Consider the following 23,465-nt stretch of genomic DNA (forward strand, 5'->3'; position numbering starts at 1 on the left):
GCCGGCAAGGATGAGGAGAAACTGGATCTCTCATACACTGCTGATAGGAATGTAAAATGGTAGGGGGTCATGTTGGAAAACAGTTTCGTGGTTTCCTACAAAAATGCAGTTATTAGGGCTTCCCTGGTGGCGCAGTGGTTGAGAATCTGCCTGCCAATGCAGGGGACACGGGTTCGAGCCCTGGTCTGGGAAGATCCCACATGCCGCGGAGCAACTGGGCCCGTGAGCCACAACTACTGAGCCTGCGCTCCGCAGCGATAGTGAGAGGCCCGCGCACCACGATGAAGAGTGACCCCCGCTCGCTGCAACTAGAGAAAGCCCTCGCACAGAAACGAAGACCCAACACAGCCAATAAATAAATAAATAAATAAATTTATTTTTTAAAAAATGCAGTTATCATATGACCCAGTAATTGTACTCTTGGGTATTATCCTAGAGAAATGAAAGCTTAAGTTCAAATAAAAACCTGCACACAAATGTTCATAGCAGCTTTATTCACAATAGTCAAAAACTGGAAACAATCTGGATGTCTTTCAATAGCTGAATGGTTAAGCAACCATGGCATGTCCCTATCATGGTATGGGGACCCACATGGAACCTCAGATTCCAATAAAGATTATTCCAAGCCGAAGACATTTGAGATTCAACAGATGCAAAAAAAAAGTCTTCTTATCTGACTAAAAGGAGCAACGACTGGGAAATGAGGCTACTGTAAATCCCCTTTTGGGGGGTTTTATGGAAAAGACCAGTCATACTTAAACACTGTTATCAACTTTCTTACCTCCTATCTGTTCAAAAATCTGTTAGGTCTTTCCTAAAGAACCCTATTTGTTTTTCCCATAGAATCAATTTCTCCCCCCTCCCATTTCCCTACTAAGTATATAAACCTTTAACTTTATTTAATGAAGCTACTTCTTTTGTTGGCTTCCCTATGCATATCAAGTAAACCTTTTCCTCAGGTTAATCTGTCTTGTCAGTTTAATTTGCAGGCTCCACACACTAAACCCAAGAGAGTAGAAGTTTTCCCCTCCTTTACAATGGAATACTACTCAGCAATAAAAAGGAACCAAGTATGATTCAGGCAACAACTTGTTTGAATGTCATAATAATTATGTTGAATGTAAAAAGCCAATTCCAAAAGGTTACAAATACATGATTCCATTTACCTAATAATCTTGAAATGATACCATTATACAAGTGGGGAATAGATCAGTGGTTATCAAGGGTTAGAAACAGGTGGGGTGGCGGAGTAGGGCTGTTGTGTAGTTATAAAAGGGTGAAACAAGGGCTACTTGTGCTGACGGAACTGTCCTGTAGTTTGACTGTAGTGGTGCATACATGTGATAAAACCGCACAGAACTAAGTGTATAAATTTATGTGTAAAACTGGAGATACCTGAAAAAGATTGATGGTTTGCATCAATGTCAATTTCCTGGTTGTGATACTGTACTATAGTTTTGTACGATGTTACATTTGGGGCAAACTGGATAAAGGGTGTGCAGGATCTCTTTGTATTAGTTCTTATAACTGCATGAGACTCTACAATTATCTACTGAAAATAAATAGTTTTAAAGAATTGTATCACTCCTCCCCCACACCCAAAAAAGTAAATTAAATTCCTTTAAAATTAGAGAAACCAAATGTTGTAGCTTTAAAATTATAGGAATTGGTATGGCTTATGAGAATTATATCAACGATTTAGAAGAATTAATGAATACTTAAACATTTTATTTTTTATGCCAAATACTGTGTACTGGTTGTTTAAAAGACATATATTTAGGAGGTATTCCAAAAAGGAAGTAGTAGTAGAAAGAAGGTCCTTCATGCCAAGTTTTTACATAATAAATACGAGATTAAACACCAATGTGCTTAATTATGCTCATTGCTTGTTACTGCTTTAGGGTAATTAACCTAAGCAAAATGAGAACAGTGATTTTCTGATGTTTTTATGCTCCGTGGATGTAAGGGTTAACATTGCATATAAACAGTTCTGCAATAGGCCAATATTTAATACAGAATTTAGATTTGACAGCTATGGCTCATTGTGTAATCAGTAGATGTCAGAACTACACTGGCACACTTTCTCCTACTGCCTTAGGTGCTGAGGTAGGCAGAGTCACGCCGAAGCAAATTTCCCTTATAGCAAAGAATGAGGAGGAGGAGGAGGTGTGATGAGGATTTGCCTATAAAGGGGAGCAGAATATGCCACCCCTAAATATGCCACTTTGGCACACTGATCATTTTTTTTTAATTAATTAATTATTTATTTTTGGCTGCGTTGGGTCTTCGTTGCTGTGAGCGGGCTTTCTCTCTAGTTGCAGCGAGCGGGGGCTACTCTTCATTGCAGTTGTGAGGGCTTCTCATTGTGGTGGTTTCTCTTGTTGCAGAGCACGGGCTCTAGGCACGCAGGCTTTGGTAGCTGTGGCGCGTGGGCTCCAGAGCGCAGGCTCAGTAGTTGTGGCGCACGGGCTTAGTTGCTCCGTGGCACGTGGGATCTTCCTGGACCAGGGCTCGAACCCGAGTCCCCTGCATTGGCAGGCTGATTCTTAAACACTGCGCCACCAGGGAAGTCCCTACACTGATCGTTCTGAATTAAAGATACTTAAGAAATAGCAGTGCAAGAAGGATACTGACCTCCTCTGTCCCCCCTGAAAACAGGAAATAATCTCCCCTGTGAAAGGTACTCTCCCTGGACCAGGAGGGTAGAAGGCTGTATAAACAAAGCTTGTTACTTCTTCACTAATTAGCTACCCCAAGCCCAAACCTCTTTTTCTTGTCAATTCTTCACAAATGTACTGTTTCTTTGTCTAAAGAGCATAAAAGCTGCAGGTTTTGGTCACTTTTTTGAGTCTCTATTTTTTATGGGCTCCTTTAAGTACAAAATTAGTTTTTCTCCTGTTAATCTGTCATGCCAATTTAATTATTAGACCAGCTAAAGAACCTAGAAGGGAAAAGGGGAACAGTTTTCCTCCCCTATACTTATTAATGCTGTTTTATCCTTCAGGGTTTATATGTTCTTTTGTTCAGTAAATTACACAATGCTTATTTCTCTATGCCCTAACAGTTCAGGGACTCCCAGTCTTCTCCTAAGCAAAACTTTACTGAATTCTGACTAAACCTGGGATGTCCATTTTAAGATCTGACTTAAGTACTGCATACCTGACTTTAGATTTTAAAAGTTGATCCTGGGACTTCCCCGGTGACGCAGTGGTTAAGAATCCGCCTGCCAATTCAGGGGACACGGGTTCAAGCCCTGGTCCAGGAAGATCCCATATGACGCGGAGCAACTAAGCCTGTGCACCACAACTACTGAACCTGTGCTCTACAGCCCGCGAGCCACAACTACTGAAGCCCACGTGCCTAGAGCCCGTGCTCCGCAACAAGAGAAGCCACCGCAATAAGATCGTGCACCGCAACCAAGAGTAGCCCCCGCTCGCTGCAACTAGAGAAAGCCCGCATGCAGCAACGAAGACCCAACGCAGCCCACACCACCCCCCCCCCAAAAAAAGGTTGATCGTTTCTGTTTTCATATGCCCGAGCCAAAACTTTGGCACCAGAATCTCTCTAATCCCTGCTTCCTTTCTCCCGAAACAGTAGCTTCTGTTCTCAGGTGTTCTCGAAAACTACTAAACAGGTAACCTTTCCCTTCCATTAGTCTCAGGCTCCTCATTCCAGCCACTAGTAGTTCCTAACAATATCACCACCTTCTAGAAGAATAGTAGACTGCCTCAGGAGTGGGCCACATAAACCAAGACAGGGCACAGTGCCAGGAACCAGCATAAAGGAGACCTGTTTGCCTTCCGTGTGACCTTAGCCAAGTCAGCAAGTTCTCTTTCCCAAACTACCAGTGTACAAAAACGAAACCAGAGACTAACTTCTCTTCATTTCCAAAGGAATCTTAAAAGATGGGATTATTTTTTTTTTTTAATTATTATTATGAGGCTCTTTTCTTTTTTTTTTTTTTTTTTTTTTAAATTTACTTATTTATTTATTTATTTTTGGCTGTGTTGGGTCTTCGTTTCTGTGCGAGGGCTTTCTCTAGTTGTGGCAAGCGGGGGCCTCTCTTCATCGCGGTGCGCGGGCCTCTCACTATTGCGGCCTCTCTTGTTGCGGAGCACAGGCTCCAGACGCGCAGGCTCAGTAGTTGTGGCTCACGGGCCTAGTTGCTCCGCGGCATGTGGGATCCTCCCAGACCAGGGCTCGAACCCGTGTCTCCTGCATTGGCAGGCGGATTCTCAACCACTGCACCACCAGGGAAGCCCAAAGATGGGATTATTAATGAACTTTTTTTTTTTTTAATTGTGCAAGTAACTTGGGTCCAATACCTTACCAGGTACTGGGAATTTCTTTGACCCACCCTCCTTTTCAGGGAAACCAGGCTGGTAGCAGAAAGAACAGTTAAGATAGAAGTAAGGACACCTGAGTTCCAGACCAGGTGTGGCGTATTCCAGTGCCCCCAGGTGAATACCAAACTGAGTCAAGGGAGCCCTAGAACCTCAAGCTGTTCTTCACGCCTCAATGGACCAAGTTCACACGCTGCCTCAGTTTTCAATCCGTATCTCCATAAGGTGACCCTGGGTTAGGGGGCTGTATTTTGAACTTCTCAAAAAACACTTGCCTCTGCTTTCCTTGGGCTGTTTCCTTTACACGGCACAAACTCTGCTTGTACTTTTGCTCTTAAGAAAGAACTGAAATATCCTTCTCCTTCTTTTGCTCCAATTCTGAATAAAGCATGTTTGTCACAAAGCCTCCTCTGATATCCTACATTTATTCTCCTTTTGCTTTGCCTTTCTTCAACATTTACCCAGAATGGTCTGTAATGTACTCCAAAGGTTCAGACTTGTACCCTCTTGTGCTTTCATTCCCTCAGATGCCCCATCACTCATCTGTGGCTTTGCCTGTCTCCTACTTCTCTAGCTCTTATTTTTCTGCTGGTCTCCAGATCCTCCTCCTGCCCAGCTTCCAAAACTCTCCAGGGGTACATGTTACTGACACTTTTTAAAGTGTAAAAGAGAATTAATTAATTTTCCTTCTGTTCCCCCTAAACTACGTTTCCTCCAGACATCCCAATCTTTGCCCATCACTTAGCCACTCCATTTAGAAAATGTGGAGTCCATCTAATTCCTCCATCTCAAGGTAATTATCAACTCTTCTCAAGTCTTTCTTTACTAATGTATCTCCCTCGTTAACCGTCAGTGGTATCGCCCTAGCTGAGGGCCTCATTACACCACAGGTGAACTTCTGAAATGGGTCTAAGTGGTATCTGTGCTTTTGAGTTCCTTCTGCAAGCTACTGACCATTTAGCTTGTAAAACTCTTTGGCAAACAGCACCTCAGAATCTCAACCGATCCTGTTGGAATCCTGAAGATCAATTCGTAGAGTCCACAAACTGGGTACAGCAAATAGGTTGAGAGTTTTTTACCAGGTTGTAAGGAGAATGGTCCCTTCTTCCCACCCTTCTGGAGCACACAATAGTACAGGTCTACGCCAGCGGTACTCAATCAGGGGCAATTTTGCCTTTGGTTGTCACAACTCCGGGGTGCTAAACATCCTACAATGCACAGGACAGCCCCCCACAATTGAGAATTATTTGGCCTCAAATGTCAATAGTGCCAAAACTGAGAAACCCTGGTCTAGCACTTAGGAAAAAAGGAATCAAGACAAATGGAGCCCAAGATAGGGGGAGTATTCGAGGATCCTGAGAGAAAGGAGAGAGAATCTTACAGCTGCCAGATGAGACCTTTATGGTTAGTCCTCCCGGCACCAGAGAGAAAGAAGGATGGTAAACAAATTATAAAGAAACACTGTCATTTCTGTACTGATGAGTAATAACATTATAAATGATTGTGTTTTAGTAAACAAAAGGTCTGTTATGCGTGACTGTGGGCAACCCTGTTTGGGCTACACGCACTGTTATAAGAACAAGTACGGACCTAACCCCTGAACATGATAGGGTCTTGCCAGCTGAATTCATTCCAACCCTCTGCAAACGTATCACATCAGCTATCCTGGCATAATTATTCCTCAAACAAGCAGAGTATACTCCTACCTCTACACCTTTGCTTATACAACCCTTAGCCTGGCATCTTCATTCCTCTGCGGCTTTACCTAAACCTAAGACATCCTTTCTTTTGACGCTCAGTTCAAGCCCCACCTCCTGTAAGCATACCTGTCCAAGCTATTTATTTAGCACTGGCAATATCTCATGCATGGCAATAATAAGCTAACGTTTAATGACAGCTGACTCTATGCTAGGCACTATTTTAAGTGATTCATACCTACATATGAATTAATTTAATCTTCACAACGACCCCATGGTATATGTACTATTATTCTCCCCATTTTACAGATCAAGAAACTAAGACCCAAAGTGGTTAAGTAAGCTGCCCATTATTATACTAGTAGGAAGTGACAGCCTGGGTTCACACCTAAGCAATTAGCCTGCAGAACTCGTGTTCTAAACCACTATGCTACAGGCAACATGCCATCAATCACATTTGCTAACTTATGCAAAAGAGCTCTAAAAGCTAAGCAAGACTGAAAGCCACAATAAAACCAAAAATTCCAAACAACAGGTCTTTGATATCTCTGAGGAAGGGGAGGCAGGAGTGCATGAATGTGAAATTTAGAAACAGACCAGAGTTAGAACACCAGCTTTAACACTTTCTAGTTGAGTGACTTTGAGCAAGTCACTTAATCTTTTTCAGCGTGAGCCTCTGTGTCTGAAAGATTAAACCACTTTTTAGAATGGTTGTGAGAATTAAATGAGATGATACAGGTGGGGCACCGAGCACATGCCTGCCACACAGTATGTGGTCAATAAATGCTAGCTCTAGAACAAGAAGGACTCAAATTGTGAAATACGGGGAACGTTCTTTGCTAAACTATTACACAACAGTTATAAAATAGTATTAAACAGTAATCATAAAAACGTATTTCTTTGCAACAATACACTAATATGATTTTACTAATTTCCTTAATACCCCAAGCCTGTAAAAGAGTCAAACAACATTAATTATCTCTAAATTAATTATCTCTAATGAAACAAAAAGAACCTTGCCGCTGGGCATCAGACTAAAACAGCAAAGAGCCTTTAACTCATCAAAGAGAAATGCAAATAAATATAAAAAGCAAACAACCAGCAGTGGGAAAATTCCCATAAAGTGTACCGATAAAGGGGAATGTATTCAAATGTGTGACGGTTCCATGCCATAAGATGAAGGGCTGAATGTTCAGTGTAATGAGAACCCGACGCCAAGAGCTGTGCAAGAATCAACAGTTTTTGCAGGTCCGGAGAGCAGAATTAGGTACAACTGGATATTCCCGGGAGGCAGGTTTCAGTTCAAGTTCTAAGAAGTGAGACAGGAAAGGGTTCCCCAGTGCTACGGTGAGCCTAACCATGCAAGATGTAATGTCCCAGTTGTGAGATGAGGGGCAGAGGAAATTGTCTTTCTGGCCGGTAACTCCGACCAAGTCCGAGGTCCCTTCCTAACTTTGGAGCAGGGCGGAGGAAAGGAGGACGAGCGAACACTGCACAGAATGAGACTGTGCTCATATTTCAACAGTCTTTTTGGGGCAGAGTTGGGCGGTGAAATGTAACCATTGGGGAAAAGCGACATCAGCGAAATGACATCTCTACAAAATGCCTCGAAAGATTCAAGACTCGGTAGCTTTCAGGACCCAATGGCCTGCAAAAGATATCTTGCAGCTGTGTCTCTCCGACTCCATGCAAGGTGATTGCTCCGTCAAAGAAGCTTCTAGACCAGCCCCTAGCCCCCTTCTCACCAGCTGCCACTCCCAGTCCTCCTTACAGAAACTAAGGCCGGCTCGGCTAGAGGCCTGGAGAGAGGTCAGGGTCGGGGCCGGCCCGCGGTGAGGGGTCTGAGAGAGACCCGGCGGAGGGAGGGAAGCGCGGGCCCGCGACGTGGACCGAGCGCCCCAGTCCCATCAGGGGAAGACCCCGCTGCCGAGGCCAAGGTCATCCGGGGCCCCCAAGACGCCCGCTGCGAGCGCACTCACCAGCGCGCCGCCGCGCAGCAGCCGAACCGTGGCTCCCTCCATCTGCGCCCCAGGACAAGCGCCGTCACGGATCCCGGGAAGCGGCTCAGGCCGGCCTCCGGGCCGCACACCAATGCCTGGGGGCGGGTGGAGCCAGAGCCCCGCCCACACACACTCCCTTGTCCCGCCCCCTAGCCCTTACGGAAGGCCGAGATAGACAAACAGCTTCCTCTCCGCTTTCGCCCTGCTCACGCGAGAGTTAGGAAAGGCCGTGGGGCGGGAAGGGAACAGGAGACACAACAAACATGGCGGCGGTGACGAAGACGGCGGAGGCGACGGCGACAGCAGCAGCGTTGAACAAGGCGGTAGGGGTTACTCGGTGCGGCTGTCAGGAGGTAAGTAGCTGGTTACCGGCTCGGACGACGGTGACACGGCTGAGGAGAGCGGTTAAGGAGGAGAGCGGTTAAGAAGGAGTGGCGCGAGGAGAGAGCAGGGTGTTCGCGACGGGCTGACTCCGCCCTGAACTCAGCCTCAGCGAAGGGGCGGGCGTGGTCGGTTGGTCTGCGGGGGTCACGCTCCAGGACCTTCCTGGCCCGAGCGCGGAGGTTGCGGTGTCTGGCCGCGGGAGCCCCGAGGAAACGAACGGTCCCTGCGGTGGCGTCGCCGTCTGGCAGGGGCTTGGCGGCTCCTGGGTAGGGAGCTGCCTCTCGCTCTGACAGGTGGTCGTGGCGGGGGGCTGCCCCGAAATTTGCGTCTTCACCGGGTCCCGGGGCCAGGGGATCAGCCGAGGTGCGGGTCTCCTAGGTGTTCCGAATCCTGGTGAGGATGCCGCCCCGACGCCAGTTCCGGGCTGCTCGTTGGGACGACTTTTTAAAGCCTCCTTCTTTTATCTGACGGTCCTTCCTAGATCCGTTTCTATTGCTTGTGCACTCTAATTTTGGGGAGATGTGAGGTTTGGGGAGGATTTTGCAGCGAAGAACTGTTCAGGTTTGTGCAGGATTTAAGTCTTTTAATAAACTGTCCGGCGTGCGAGTAGTCAAGCCATGCATCTAGTAAGTGCTCGGTAAATTGAATCTAAATAGAAGTTAAACCGGTTCTAGCTGCCACTAACCACGTGGCCCATTTAGTGTCCCCTTAGTGTGCTGTTTAGGCCCGAAGAGGAGTGACAAGTGGAAGAAGAAGTAAAGCCGTTTTAAATTGTGAGCTCTACAGAACTTACGTTTGGAAGAAACACAACTTCATTAGAACAACTTTTTAAACGTCTGGACTAACAATTTTACAAATCTCGTTTAATTTTGACTTTATGTTGTGCATTCAACACAGCTACAGGTTAATACAAGTTTGGGAGTTCGTTACAGCGAACTGAGACGTTTTGTGTTTTTTGCCCCCAGGGGTCCCAAGTGTTTCCCAAGAAAACCCTAAGTGTTTTGAGTTGCGATAGAGAGGATAATAAAGATGGGAATCAGATGTGCTGTTATTGGGCGTGCCTGGTGGGTTTTCTTTTTTAAACCTTTTCTCACAAATGTTTCCCTGTGGGGCTAGGCTAGTACCTTGTTTTTATGCAATTGTAGCTGTTCAGCAGTACTAAGCCTGAGCCACTGAGCCTTTTAGAAGTGTACTACGAACAAATGAAGTTAATAACTTAATTTGGAAAGACAGTGACATTTTTTGCCAAAAAATGAAATCCACCAGTGGAAAAAAAAGATAGTCGTACTGATGCAAGTTACTCTTTGGTGATTATTTGGAGCTTTTGCTGAAGTGAACCTGCTGCTTTGTTGTTTATCTGTTAGCTTAGTTTTCTTTTCTGGTAGTGGTAAAATTGGCACAAGTTATTTTGTTAGCTTATTAAACCCGTAGATCCTAATTTTTTGTCACAAAGGTTTTGATTTATGGTGTATTTTTCTTTGCAGACCTCTGTATGGCTTTTCAATTTTAGTTGAAATTCCCTCCATGGCCTTTTGGAGTCCTTTGGTGTATCTCCAGAGTAAATTTCGATTACTCTACATTTCATCCATGTTGGAGTGGCAAGAAAAAGGAGGAACTGATTTGGGGTGAAAAGGTTAGATGGTGTAACTCCTCTTTTTTATTTTTCCCAGCTTCTATTTATTTGTTTTTACTTTTATATTATGTTTTCTGATTTCTCAGCACCTCATAATGTCCCTTTTTGCCTTCAGAGAATTGTTTTTTTGATGGTTATGTAATCAGAGGAAATGTGTTCTAATTCTTTTTGAAGTCTATGTTATTTTCTGTACAAACGAAACCTCATTTGTTAGACTTCATTGATGTGTATTCTGTGGCAGAGTAAATCTTTCAGTGACCATAATTATTAAGCTATAAAAGTAAACACATTCAATAGAACTGCAGTCACTTAATGTGTATAGGCCTGCCTAAACCCCAAATTAAGTTACTGTATAAGGAAGGAAGTTGTTAGTTACCTTATGTTTAATAACCCTACCAGAAATGGTAGATGAATAAAATAGATCCTACTATTGCCTAATCATGTTGTTCTCAAAATCTAGAGTTTGGGAGGAGGGTAGGTTAAAGAGCCCTTTCGGGTTCTTACATCACCTCTATTTCATAGTTGTGGTTGTCTTCTAATTTGCATCATGATGCCTCTGTTTTACATTGTTTGCTCCTGGTTAAGAGGGGTTGGTTGTGTGTGTATTGATGGACAACTTCCCTTTTATGAGACTGAAGATCAGAGGACTTGAATATCAGAACCCAAGGAAGGTCAAGAATAGTTTAAGTTACCTGCTTAAAGATAAAGACGTTTTTGTGTTCTTTGGGGATATCAAAGCTTATTTCTCAAATGCTTCTTTCCTTCACTAGCATGGGTAGTCTCTGGTTGTTTTCTAAGAACCTTATTTGTGAGGTTTGAATGGATAGTTTGGGAGAGCTATTGGCATAAAAATAATTTAGGTGCATTCTAGCCAGTTTCTTTATAGACATGTATCTATACCCCATGGAATACCATACCAACTTAACTTTAATCAGAGGGATCACAGGGAGGATTCAGAAATTTTGCTGTATCATAAAAAATGATAATCATAAAGTATGGGAATGAGAGCATTATAGTTTACTGATTCCTAATGTAGATTTTTATGTTACATTCACAAAGATTTTAAAATTTATCACTGTCTTAGATGCATCTCTAGATACCAGTTAATTTATGGAGTTCTTAGATTAAACATTTGGTCCTAAGACTGATGATTACTTTATTAAAGACAGGAAGATGGTTTGGATACAAAACTTTTTCTTTTTTTTTTGATATCAAGAAGTCTTCTGTAGTTTCACAATTACTCTTTTTCTATTTATTGTGCTTAGAATACTGACTTGAGATGGAGAAAGCTGGGATTTGGACCGTAGAGTCCATCTGGATTTAGGCATCTTTCATGCCTACTCATCTGTTCTGCAGGCTAGAGCTCTGCAAGGGCCTGTAATGCTGCATGGCGGGGAGGTGATGTAGGTCACGTGGGCACAGAAATGCTCAGGGATGGAAAGACAAATTCTAAACCGTTGCAGAATGTCTACAACTATAAACCATATCAGTATATTTAAAATTCTTAAGAATAGAGTTCCTCTCAAGTTTACAACGTTATCTTCCCTTTTTTCATTGGCATCCTTTATTGTTGTTGTTTTTTTAAGTCCATCATGCATTTTGATTGAAAATCGGCATACAGTTTTTGGCGGGGAACACGGTGAAACTTAAAATGTGACAATGTGATAATAGCCAAGACTCAAAATATGCCAGTCGTTCTCTGTGATTAGGCTTACTTGAGTTCTTAAAACTTGAGATGCATGTATAAAAATATCATTTTCTTCTTGCTTAATGGCAGTCCTGTGCCTTTTTTTCCTGCATTATCACATGTACCTTAGCAGTGTTATGCTTTCTAATCAGGATTTGGTAAGATTTATCTTGCTTATTGAAGCCTATCAAAGTATGTTCAGATATTTTCCAATGGCAACATCAGTTTTCATGTGAACTGATTGGCAAGAGGTGATGCAAAGTTGCAATGAAATACCAGGGTTTCTTTCTAAATTACAGCTTTTATAATTAGAACACAGACAATCTATAGGGCGTTACAGCTTTTACAATTTAAAAAACAACTTCCCAGATCTTATTCTTTTCTTTTTTGGGGGGGCGGGGGGAGAGGTATCTCCCTGTCCTTACACCTTTTATTACTTTTTTCCTTTTTATATTGTGGGGTCTTTACCTGCTGCAGTACCGTGTAGAATGGTTGTTGTGATGCAAGCATGCTTGCCTTGATTCTAAAGGGAATGCATCTAAATTTTCTCCATTAATTGTGATGTAGATTTTTGGAAGCTAGCCTTTAGCAGCTTGAGGAAGTGAAAACATTCTAAGTTGGAGTAAATAATTGCTGTGTTGTTTCCTTGCACCCAGTGTTGCCATTGATACTCAGTATCTGATTGTTTTTCCTATGTGGGTGGGCTGTTCTTCCTCACTAGAAAGTTTCATATTATTCTCTTTGTCCTTGAGATTTTAAAATTTCACAATAATGTGTCTAAGTGTTATTTATTGTTATTTATTCTATTTTGCACTCTATGAACCCTTTCAGATTGAATTGAAAGGAATCTTTAATTCTGGAAATTTCTTGATCATTTTTTTAAAAAGCATTTCTCTTTATTTTCTCTGTCTTTTCGAAACTCATTCTCCATCTTTATCTGCTATATTTCTTACCTTTTTATGTATACTTTTACATTGCTTCCCATCCCTGTATGTTTTGAGGTGTGGGTTTTCTTTTTCAGTTTTATTGAGATACAATCTTATTATAGATTATTTTTTAATCTTATTCTTGATAATCTTTTTCATTGGAGCCGACTGGCCCACTTTTTTTTCCCCCTAACCAGAGGGCAAATTTTAAAGGACAAATAATCAGCAGAATCAAGTATAGTCATAAAACAAATACTAATCAGTGATTAGGAAACAGAGGAGCAGTTCAAGTCAACAAGGTAAGATGGGAAAAAAGCAACTGAAACAAACTTGTTCAGAAACCAGCAGTAATCCTGAAGATTGAGAAAGCAGAGCCAGACTAAAGCAAGTGATTTAAAGAGGTGGCCTAAAAGAGTAAAATAAGAAGAGATGAGTTTGGGAAATTGTAAACTGATTTGGGAAATTGCAAATTGGGATATATGAATAATTGAAACTAAGGTGGACCGTGTTTGTTTCATTGTAACTAAAGAGGAGGTATATACAATGGTAACATAAGACACTTGGAATCTGGGACAGTGAGGAATTTCATAATCCAAGGTGTAACCATTTTTGGCTGCAGAAATAGCTACTGTCGTCTGAGAACATGCCATAAACTCCACATCTTGCGGGATACTTTACACTTATCTGTAAAACTTAAAACAGCACTGCAAATTGGTATTATTATCTCATTTTACGAAGTAGGAAACTAAGGCTAGAGAAGACCCTGTTCAGAGTCTTTAAGCTAGTAAGTTTGACCTAATACCATAATATTCTGTTGATCCAGAGGACAGATTTTCAGTAGCTTCAACTTTCTAGAAAACAGTGAAAAGAGATAGTAGTAATAATAAACCCCTAGGCATCTTCTAAGAAGGGAGGAAAGGAACTATTCATACATGTTGCATCAAGAAAAGTGAGAATTTGGTCACCTGCAGGTTCTTATTTGGCTAAATGTGTTCAGAGTAAAGAACAAATTAAATGTAAGGAGACAAGAAATACAAAAGTAAAATATATTAGTCTGGGGCTAGTAAACAAGGGAAACCAAAACTAGTCCTATGTTCCTTATTAGTTCCTAATAAGGAACTAATTGTTATACAGTTCAGTGATCTATAGTAGCAACACAGTCAAGGTAGTCTGTTTCCAGTAGATTTCTAGTTAAGTCAATTAAAATAGAAGTCTTAGTTCTTAAAATGTTGATCAAGCTTTTGTTAATTAGAAAATGTGCTTTTATCTCATTTCCACAACCCCACATTTCTTGCCACTGAAAAACTTAGGCTGAAAAGGACCCAGAGTAGTCCAAATATTCTTGAAGAAGAAAAACAACTGGTGGACTTAAATTACTGAGATATTAAGATTTTTATTATTAAGACTGTGTGGTGTTAGTGTGAGGATAGACACAAATAGACCAGTGGAACAGAATAGAGAATCCAGAAGTAGAATCACATATATAATCACCTGATTTAGAAAGGTGATAAAAGAGTCTAGTGGAGAAAGGCTGGTCTATTAAATGCATGTTTTTAGGACAGTTGGATGTCTCCTTGGGGAAAAAAGTATATTTTGATTCTTACTTCACCATACACAAAGCTCAACTCCAGATAAACATATGCAAGGTAAAAAAATAATAAAATTTTTAGAAGAAAATACAGGAGAACATCTTCATGTAAAATATAGGCAAGGACACCAACAACTAACTGTAAAGGGCGGGGGTGGGTGGGTACATTGGACTATATTAAGAACGTCTGTTCATCAAAGGTTACCATTAAGAAAATGAAAAGGAGGCAACCACAGAGTGGGAGGAGTACTTAACATATACATATCTAATAAAGAACCCATATCCAGAATATTTGACGAACTCTTACATATTACTTAGAAAAAGATGAACAACCTGATAGAAAAATGAACGGGAACAGATACTTCACTGGGTATGAAATAGAGGTTATCTAAGTGGGTAATTGAAGTACACAGCTTAATTAATTGTCAAGCCATACAAATTAAAACCAGTGCGATACCAGTGTACACCCACCAGCGTGGCTAAAATGAAAAAGGCAAAAAATACCTGAGTGTTGGTGAGGACGTGTAGCAACAGAACTCTTGTCCCCCACTGGTGGGAGTGTAAATGGTACAGTCACTTTGAAAAACTATGTGGCATTATCTGAAGCTGAATATATGCATACCTGGTGGCTCAGCAATTTCAGAAGTCAGGGTTGTGGAGCCCTTGCTGGTGCACGGTGTGGGCGGGGGTGGGGATTAGTACTGGAAGGGTGCACGGGGGGGCTCCTGGGATGCTGGTAGCCTTCTGTTTCTTGACACTGGTGCTGATTTTAGTGATGTGTTCATTTTGTGATTATTCACTGAGCTCTACCTTTAGGATTGATGTGCTTTTCTGTGTGTATGTTATGCTTTGAGAAAAAGTTAAGCGTATATACAGAGAAGTGACTAATCTTTAGCTTTAAATGCCTACTACTGGCTGTTAAAGATGAGAACTTTTTTAGATAGTAAATTACTCATTAAATAGTTGGGTTTAGGGAAAGAAATTTTTAGCATATGGCATGTTTAAGAAGACCATATACATTTACATAAATATATTTTTATTGGAAGAAAAAGACCTGTTGTCTCCTAGGTGCTAGACTTCCTCATCTTGTTCTTACTAGAAAACTTTTTGGTTATTTGATTTGCGAATTTGGGCTATAAACCTATGTGAGGACCAGTTTAGTTTATGACTACAAAATCTGACGTGAGGCTTATTCTCTGTACGTCAGCATCAGGGATTTTTTTTCTTTTCTTTAAATTTTTTTTTTTTTTTCTTAGAATGAGTAGGATGATGGGTGGTGGTAGAGGTGGTGATTTGGATTTCTAGGGCAGGGGTCAGGAAACTGTAGCCCATAGGCCAAACCTGGCTCTGTTCCTGTTTTTGTAAAGCTTTATTGGAACACGGTCACACTTATTCCTTTACATACTGTCTATGGCTGCTTTTAACTATAATGACAGCTGAGTGGTTGCATCGGAGACCGCATGACCTGCAAAGGCTAAAATATTTACTGTCTGGTCTTTTACAGAAAGTTTGCCACCCCCTGTTGTAGATCACCTACTTCTCGAGCACTCATTCGTGGGAACCTTATGTTTTAAGAGCCTTTGCTGTCTGATATGATAGTCACTAGCCACATGCAGCTATTTCACTTTTAAATTAATAAAATAAGAAACTCAAGTCGTTTGTATTAGCGACATTGAAGCCCTCAGTAGCTGCACGTGGCCAGTAGCGACTGGATTGGACACGCAGGCATGCTCCATGTCCATCATCCACAAATTCTCTGCAACAGCCCCGATTGAGCCACTTGGTTTCTCTACTGTCTCATTCATTGATAATCCCTGCTGATGTGCCTGTTTCTTTCCTCTGAATTTATTTTCTCTTTTTTCCTCTCTTTGTAATTTCTTTCTGTCCTCTAAAAACTACGTTTGAATCCCAGTTTATTTAAATATTAAATATATTAATTGTTCACCATTTTGTGTTTCTGTAGTTCACCAGGAAGATTATAAGATATTTAAAGGCGGGGATTATGTTCTCTGTTGCTTTGAAGTGCCTGGCTCATAATAATCTCTGTCACTGTTGTTGTTTTAATACGTACTGTATCTCCCTAAATAATGTAAAATTATTTCATTTTTTCCCCCTGTAGGTATAACGAACTGTAAACTAAAAAAAAAAAAAATCAAAAACAAAGATGGGTGAAAAGAAACCAGAGCCTTTGGACTTCGTGAAAGATTTCCAGGAATACCTGACTCAGCAGACCCATCATGTCAACATGATTTCTGGATCAGTTAGTGGGGACAAGGAAGCAGAGGCTCTTCAGGGAGGTAGACTCATCTTAATACTACTAAATAATTCACTTTTTATAAATATATTAGTGTTAGTGTGTCATTACCCATAGTATGAAGCCCACTACTGTTCACTAATGTGAATCATTCCATTTTTCCTAGAAAGATATGGGCAATTTTTTTTCTCTTCTTTAAACATGTCAAGTTTTTGCTGAGGGAAAGTAAAGCTCCAGCAGGGCTTACCCAGCAGGGCCCAGAGATGCATTATGGTCTTGTGGGAAGGTTAGGGGTTCTAAATTCCCTTCCCATTCTCCCGGTTCTATTAGCTAACAGCAGACACAAGGAACCAAAAGTGGGTCCAGCTTCATTACACAAGGGGTTTGGCCATTAGGAAATCTGGGTTAGACCTGAGACAAAATAGGGGTTTCTGTTTCTTCTCTTAAAATGAAGAGAAGGCCAACCATGTATACCCACCTAGGAGGAGAAACCAGAGTAGAGAAAGCAGTGATCTACTTGAGCCTGTTCTACCTGACCTACAGATAGACTGTCTGGTTTGCTTACCACACGAAGACTGGAGTCTATTTCTGAACTTAGCTCAGGAGGTAGCAAACTACAGGCAGTGGGCCCCATCTGGACTGCTGTTTTTACATGACCTGCAAGCTAAGAGTGGTTTCTACATTTTTAAATGGTTGGGGTTGGGGGGAAACAAAAGAAAAATAATGTCATGACGTGAAAATTATATGAAATTCCAACTTCAGCATCCATAAATAAAGTCTTATTGAAACATAGCCATGCTTGCTTGTTTACCTGTTTTCTATAGCTGTTTTTGAGTTACGACAGCAGAGTTGAGTAGCTGGGATAGAGACCATGTGGCCCACAAAGCCTGAAGTATTTGCTATCTGACCTTCACAGGAAAAATTTGCTAACCCTTGACCTAGGTGGTCTAGGGCCTTGTAATCCAGGGGCCAGCAACAGCAGAGACCAGGCATCACCTGGGAGCTTGTGAGAGGTGCAAAACGTCAGGTGCCACCCCAAATCTACTGAATCAGAAGCTGTATTTTAGTACGATCCCCAAGTGATTTCACATACACATTCTGTTTCGGGAGTTACTGGCTTGGGAAAGCAATGGGAGAAGGGGGGACACTGAGCCTTGCTGTCCCTCCAGTGCAACGGGCCTGTTAGATGTTGGACTTGCACCAACCAGCAAAGTCACTTCCCTTCTCCTAGTGAAGGATAGAGGAAACAGTAGAGCAAAGGGCTTGAATTGTCTGCACCTGCCCTGCTGCCTCCTGCAGATGGAGCAGAAGTGCTTTTCCCGTGAAGCTGTAGGAGTAAACATTTCCCTCTTAATGCTTCAGTGGACAGTTCCTGGACTGAGACCCAGGAGGGCAGGGTTGTGGTCCCCCGCCCGTTGGCTTTCCAGATGATGAGCACCTGCCCCTTCAGTTTCTTCATCTATACAAAGAAGTAGTTTGATTAGGTTAAAAGCAAACAGCCAAACATCTCTAACTCTGAAATTCTTACAGTTCATAACATTCAGAGGTTTCAGATACAATATTTCCCTATATGTGCTTAATTAGAATTTTAAGATCCTAAATGCAACCCAGAATCTAGAACATATGTGTAATCTGAGCGGAACTGCAAAACTCAACATTTAATTGTTTTAGATTAAATAGATTAGGATTTGGGGAGATGATCATGACTGCCCATTGTATTTGTAGAAGTGGCTAGAATCTTAAACATGTGTAACTGCCATCACTGTTTATCCCCCTCTGTCTCCTTACCTGTCAAATGAATACCATACCCTGTTACCTTCCTCAAAAGTATGTTGAGGACTGATATAATTTATGTGTTAGTAACTTGAAATCCCCCTAATAGAATACTGCTTTTGTATAAAGTTAACCTCAGTTCAGAAAGACTGATTTTTGTGAATTTAACTTTCGTGCTAGGCAAACTGTCAATTTGTGAAAGATTTTCTACCACTCAACACTAAATTGCTAAATTGAGTTGATTCTGAGACGCATAATTTCTTTTGCTATACTTTGTTTATAGCTGGAACAGATGGTGATCAGAATGGACTTGATCACCCATCTGTTGAAGTTTCCCTGGATGAAAACTCAGGAATGTTAGTAGACGGGTTTGAAAGGACCTTCGATGGGAAGCTCAAGTGTCGGTACTGCAACTATGCCAGCAAAGGCACCGCACGACTCATTGAACACATTAGAATCCACACAGGTAACGGAGAAGTGGCTGGAGAGGGCATTTCTTTACGGGCAGGTTGATCTATCATATAAATAGTTGTGATAGTTTGAAAATGATGGTGGATGTAAGGTTTGAATAAATGGAGAAGTGACTCCATTTTTACAGAGCAATAGCATACAGCATACAAGGAAGTGAGGCCCCTTGTACAGCTTCCCCTTCCTTAGCCATCTTCCTTCTTAATCTAAATAATCTCAGCATCTGTCTGCTTCTCAGGTTGGGCAGGTTAATGCTGAAGACAGCATGAAGTGATAAAATGTTTTTATCTTTATCCTTACTAAGTACGTTTCCTTTGCAGACCAGGGAAAAGGTTTCTGTACGGTTGCAGGCTACACTGCTAACCCTCAGATGTCACCTTAGCCACCCCTTCTGTGAAAGGGATTCATTCCACTAGTCAGTATAGTATAAAGGTTGTTATATGCAGGTTTCTTAATAAGTTTTAATAATTTTTTTGCAAATGTGTTATTCTGAAAAGCATTTTATTTTTTGATCAATTTCTAAATCTAATGAATGGACAAAATACGAAACTTTTCATAAATGAGCTACTCTTGCAGTTTCTCCCCCATTTTTCTTTTTAAACAGGTGAGAAACCTCATAGATGTCACTTATGTCCATTTGCATCTGCTTATGAGCGTCATCTGGAAGCCCATATGCGTTCCCATACAGGAGAAAAACCATATAAATGTGAATTGTGTTCCTTCCGCTGCAGTGATCGAAGTAACCTGTCCCATCATCGAAGGCGCAAGCATAAAATGGTACCAATGAAAGGTACTAGGTCTTCCTTAAGCAGCAAGAAAATGTGGGGGGTTTTACAGAAGAAAACAAGCAATCTGGGCTATAGCAGACGAGCACTAATCAACTTAAGCCCACCTTCCATGGTGGTCCAGAAGCCAGACTACCTTAATGACTTTACCCATGAGATCCCGAATATCCAGACTGACTCCTACGAAAGTATGGCAAAAACCACACCAGCTGGTGGCCTGCCAAGGGACCCCCAAGAACTCATGGTTGACAACCCTTTAAACCAGCTGTCAACTCTAGCAGGACAGTTGTCCAGTTTGCCGCCTGAAAACCAAAACCCCGCATCCCCTGATGTGGTTCCCTGCCCCGACGAGAAGCCTTTCATGATGCAGCAGGCCTCTGCTCAAGCAGTGGTTTCTGCCGTGTCAGCCAGTGTTCCTCAGAGCTCCTCGCCCACTAGCCCCGAAGCTCGGCCATCACATAGTCAGAGGAACTACAGTCCGGTGGCAGGTCCGAGCAGTGAACCAAGTGCTCACACGAGTACTCCCAGCATGGGAAACAGTCAGCCAAGCACTCCAGCTCCGACCCTGCCGGTCCAGGACCCTCAGCTTCTACACCACTGCCAGCACTGTGACATGTACTTTGCCGACAACATCCTTTACACTATTCATATGGGATGTCATGGGTATGAAAATCCTTTTCAGTGTAACATATGTGGATGCAAATGTAAAAACAAGTATGATTTTGCCTGTCATTTTGCAAGAGGGCAACATAACCAACACTGATGGAAAACAATCACGTTATGCTTTACTTGGTTTGCCTTTTTGTGTTTTGTAGTTTACTGTTGTTTTCTGCAGGGGAGGGGTGGGGGTGTCGTCCCTATTAAGGTGTTTGCTAATTTAAAGTCTATACATACAGAGTATAAATTTGACAGTGGAAACAAAATTTCTTTTTTCTTTTTTTTTTTTTTCCATAAAAACCTTGTCAGGGTCATTTATGTATTAGAACAGTTGGACATGTTGGTGTCTGTTTTTTCCTTTCATTTAGACATTTGAGAGTTTGAGTGCAATGATAATCTTACAAGTGGTCATTTAAATTTCTCACATTTATGATCCATAAAAACTTCAAGGCTGATAGATACCCTTGGTATTTCAACATCTACACTGCAGCTAGATGTTATTTCTGCCATAATTTCAAAATGGTAAATTACTTTCTCTTACAAAATCTGTTACAACTTATTTCAATGTTTAGTGGAGGAATTGCCTTTGAAATTGCCCTTAATTAAAAACTATTTAGTTAACATAGCTTAGTTGAATCAGTAGTTTAATTTCAACTGATAATAGTAAAGCAATTTCAGTGTAGTAAATCTTTCTTTTTTCCATAAGGGAAAATATAAAACATTGAATTCTTTTAAAATTAAAGTTATAAAAATATGAGGTAAAAGTTCTGAAAAGAAATGAAACTTAAGACTTTAAATTGAAAATGGAGTTTAATAGTTAAAATACCTGCCTATTCAACTTGTAGTTTAAACACACAGCAATTTTCCATTGGATTCTTTTTATTATACTTGTAATTTATTTTAAAAACTACAGGTAAATACATGAGAACACTAGAAATATCAGAGGATTATCTATGAAGATGCCTTTTTTCCTTTGAATCTGAACTGTTCATTTAAATCTTCATTCTGATGTTACACGTGAGGTTGATAACTATACTGAGAATCTGCTATTCCTTCTATTCCTTTGATGACCAAAGAGGTACAGTGGAAGTCATCCATCTTATTCCTAGGAAATGCGGTCCTTCCCCCCAAAATCTGAAGTTTCCTTTTCCTGCCTTCTATCCATTTATTGCCCATAATTTTCAAGAAAAGGTAGGTATAGAAACACATGGGAAAATGTGATGGTGAAGTGATATTTACAAAAATGAGAACATATGTCCAAAACGAATTCTGGACTCCTCTTCAGAATTGGCCATTTAAGATATTTTCTGTGAATTCAAGTTGTAATGCTTATTTGCAGTTTTACCAGTCTTTAATGTACAGCAAGAAAACTATATAAAACTGTGAATTGAATCATCATTAGTAGAAGAGGATAAAAAAAGTGTGGAAATGGATATAAAAATGCATTTAAACATGATATTTGTTTACAAAAATAAAACTTGCTATATAAATCCACAGTAAGTAATTTTGATTAGGAGGCTGTTTTTGTGTAATAACTAGCGGACTCTGAGGACAGCTTGGTCAAACAATAAAATATATTGTTACTAACTGTTGGTTTCTGTGTACTTTGCAAAATTTTTATTTTTAATTTGGTTCAAATCTTGAAAGTTACTAATTGGCCGTTTAAGCAAGTATTCTAACTATTAAGCATTAACTAAGAAGGACTTCTACACTTAATAGTAAGTGAAAGGGTAATGTTGATGGTGTAAGTCCACAAAAACCCCCAAGTGCCAAGTTAATGCATCTTCTGCCCTCCCTTCCAAATGCTAGGAAGCCATTAAAATGAGTTCTGTGGTTTAATATCCAATCTAATCTCCATCGCATTGTTGAAAAAGCTGCATCAAGGAGTTTCTGCAAACAAATCTTGTCAATCTGAGGCTTGTGAATCTAAAGTCTGCAGCCTGTTCTGCTCTGTTGCTTGGAGCGCTCGCTGCTCAGATCAGTTTTAGTGCAGCCATTTCCAAATGTGTAACTTGGCCCTCGTATGTATATATTGTCAGAAACAAGTTGCTGTCATTTGGAAGCTTTTGTGGTTATTTTTTTCTTCTATTTTATTCTTCATATAAAAGCAATACCACAAAATAGAAAATGAAAGTTTTCATTAAACAAAAAGGAAGAACTCTCATGTTAAAATCACTTTATTAACTGTATATTCTGGGCCAAATAGTGACAAATACATTTTTTCTGACAACTAAGGAGAGATGTTTTGAAAGTACATTTTAGTTCAAACAGATTTTTTTTCACAATTGCAAACTAGAATGTATAATTTTAAAATTCCTAGGACTTAAAGAGCACAGTTGTATTCCAAAGGTACCGATGCTTGAAAGCTGTAGTTAATTCTAAATGCACTAAAGTTTTTGAAGCAAATCTACCTTAGACACTTTTTTAGTATTGTATTTTTAAAAATATTTAGGATTTTATTTAAGTTTTTTGTGAGTTAAATTCTGTATTGGAAAGATGTTAGTATCTTCTATTAAGTATTGAATATGTTTCTCCCATTTTATTTTTAATCAAATATTTTATAGAAATGAGTTCAGAAAAGTTTAACATGCACTATTTATAATACTTTGCTGTTAACAGGCAATGTTCTGAAACTAAATTTATTTTTGTTCAGTGAACATAAGTTTAGATTCTTAAAGTTGGTAGATACTTTATCTCCACTAATATTTTTTTAAGAAACTGTGAAGAGATTAACAGGGAGTAACTTTATTTCAGATTTTATGAATATAGTATGTAGCTACAACTTCTTGAAATTCAAGTAAAGGCTAGACTTTTACTTTGAAAAAATTTCACTGGATATTTTCCAGTGCTATTTCATTTTAGAAATAAGTGTTTGCCATTCATCTGCAGAACTGTTTGACAAAGGGAATATTACTAAAAAAATGTTCAGAGATAAACTTCATTTAAGTTCTACAAAAATATTTATCAAATGGATATATTATTTTTTTAAAAATTCCCTGCTAAGGACTTTGCATTAAGTAGTCTTAGAGGGTATATGGTTTCTAGAACTTGGTTTTGTTAATATGTACTTTGATGTCAAGAACATATTTTGTATGTAAAACATAAAACTTGAGTATGGTTGCAAAACACACTATTGTTTAGGGATTCCAGAAAGCAGTTTAATGCTGAAATAACTCTATCTAGTATGTAGTTCATATTGTGAATGAAGCTTTGCTTTTGTAATATATGAATAAAAAATAACACTTTCTAATGATCTCGATTTTTCTTTTT

General features: G+C 40.3%; 2 protein-coding genes across 6 annotated transcripts in view; one reads left to right on the forward strand and one right to left on the reverse strand.

Annotated features, from left to right (window-relative positions):
• The window catches only part of ACADSB (acyl-CoA dehydrogenase short/branched chain), a 46,098-nt gene extending 37,923 nt beyond the window's left edge, over nt 1-8,175 (reverse strand). For 2 of the 3 annotated variants that reach the window (XR_014253291.1, XM_082424345.1), the window contains exon 1: nt 8,020-8,175. Coding sequence is in view for 2 of the 3 variants with exons in the window: in XM_082424345.1 (XP_082280471.1) it covers nt 8,020-8,061 (42 nt within the window). In the remaining variant the exon portion in view is untranslated. The remainder of the gene's footprint in view (nt 1-8,019) is intronic. The other variant, XM_082424346.1, reaches the window with a different exon arrangement.
• An 85-nt stretch (nt 8,176-8,260) lies between these two features.
• IKZF5 (IKAROS family zinc finger 5) lies at nt 8,261-21,784 on the forward strand. Of its 3 annotated transcripts, none has more exons than XM_082424347.1 (5): nt 8,261-8,393; nt 9,909-10,057; nt 16,378-16,555; nt 18,569-18,751; nt 19,358-21,784. In XM_082424347.1, the coding sequence occupies exons 3-5, from the start codon at nt 16,423-16,425 to the stop codon at nt 20,299-20,301; spliced, it is 1,260 nt and encodes a 419-aa protein (XP_082280473.1). In that variant the 5' UTR covers nt 8,261-8,393; nt 9,909-10,057; nt 16,378-16,422; the 3' UTR covers nt 20,302-21,784. The 3 variants fall into 3 exon arrangements, with proteins under 3 accessions (XP_082280473.1, XP_082280475.1, XP_082280474.1); XM_082424348.1 differs by lacking the exon at nt 8,261-8,393 and adding an exon at nt 8,438-8,817; XM_082424349.1 differs by lacking the exon at nt 9,909-10,057 and having other exon boundaries at nt 8,277-8,393.
• Nucleotides 21,785-23,465: the final 1,681 nt, after the last annotated feature.

Source organism: Balaenoptera physalus (genome assembly GCF_965194825.1).
Source record: "Balaenoptera physalus genome assembly, chromosome: 14".
Classification (NCBI taxonomy): domain Eukaryota; kingdom Metazoa; phylum Chordata; class Mammalia; order Artiodactyla; family Balaenopteridae; genus Balaenoptera; species Balaenoptera physalus.

Excerpts from the sequence above, each read along its gene's own strand:
- IKZF5 (XM_082424347.1), top strand. The coding sequence starts at position 16,423 with ATGGGTGAAAAGAAACCAGAGCCTTTGGACTTCGTGAAAGATTTCCAG. Across the intron at positions 16,556-18,568 it reads AGCAGAGGCTCTTCAGGGAG|CTGGAACAGATGGTGATCAG; the intron begins GTAGACTCATCT and ends CTTTGTTTATAG. Across the intron at positions 18,752-19,357 it reads ACACATTAGAATCCACACAG|GTGAGAAACCTCATAGATGT; the intron begins GTAACGGAGAAG and ends CTTTTTAAACAG.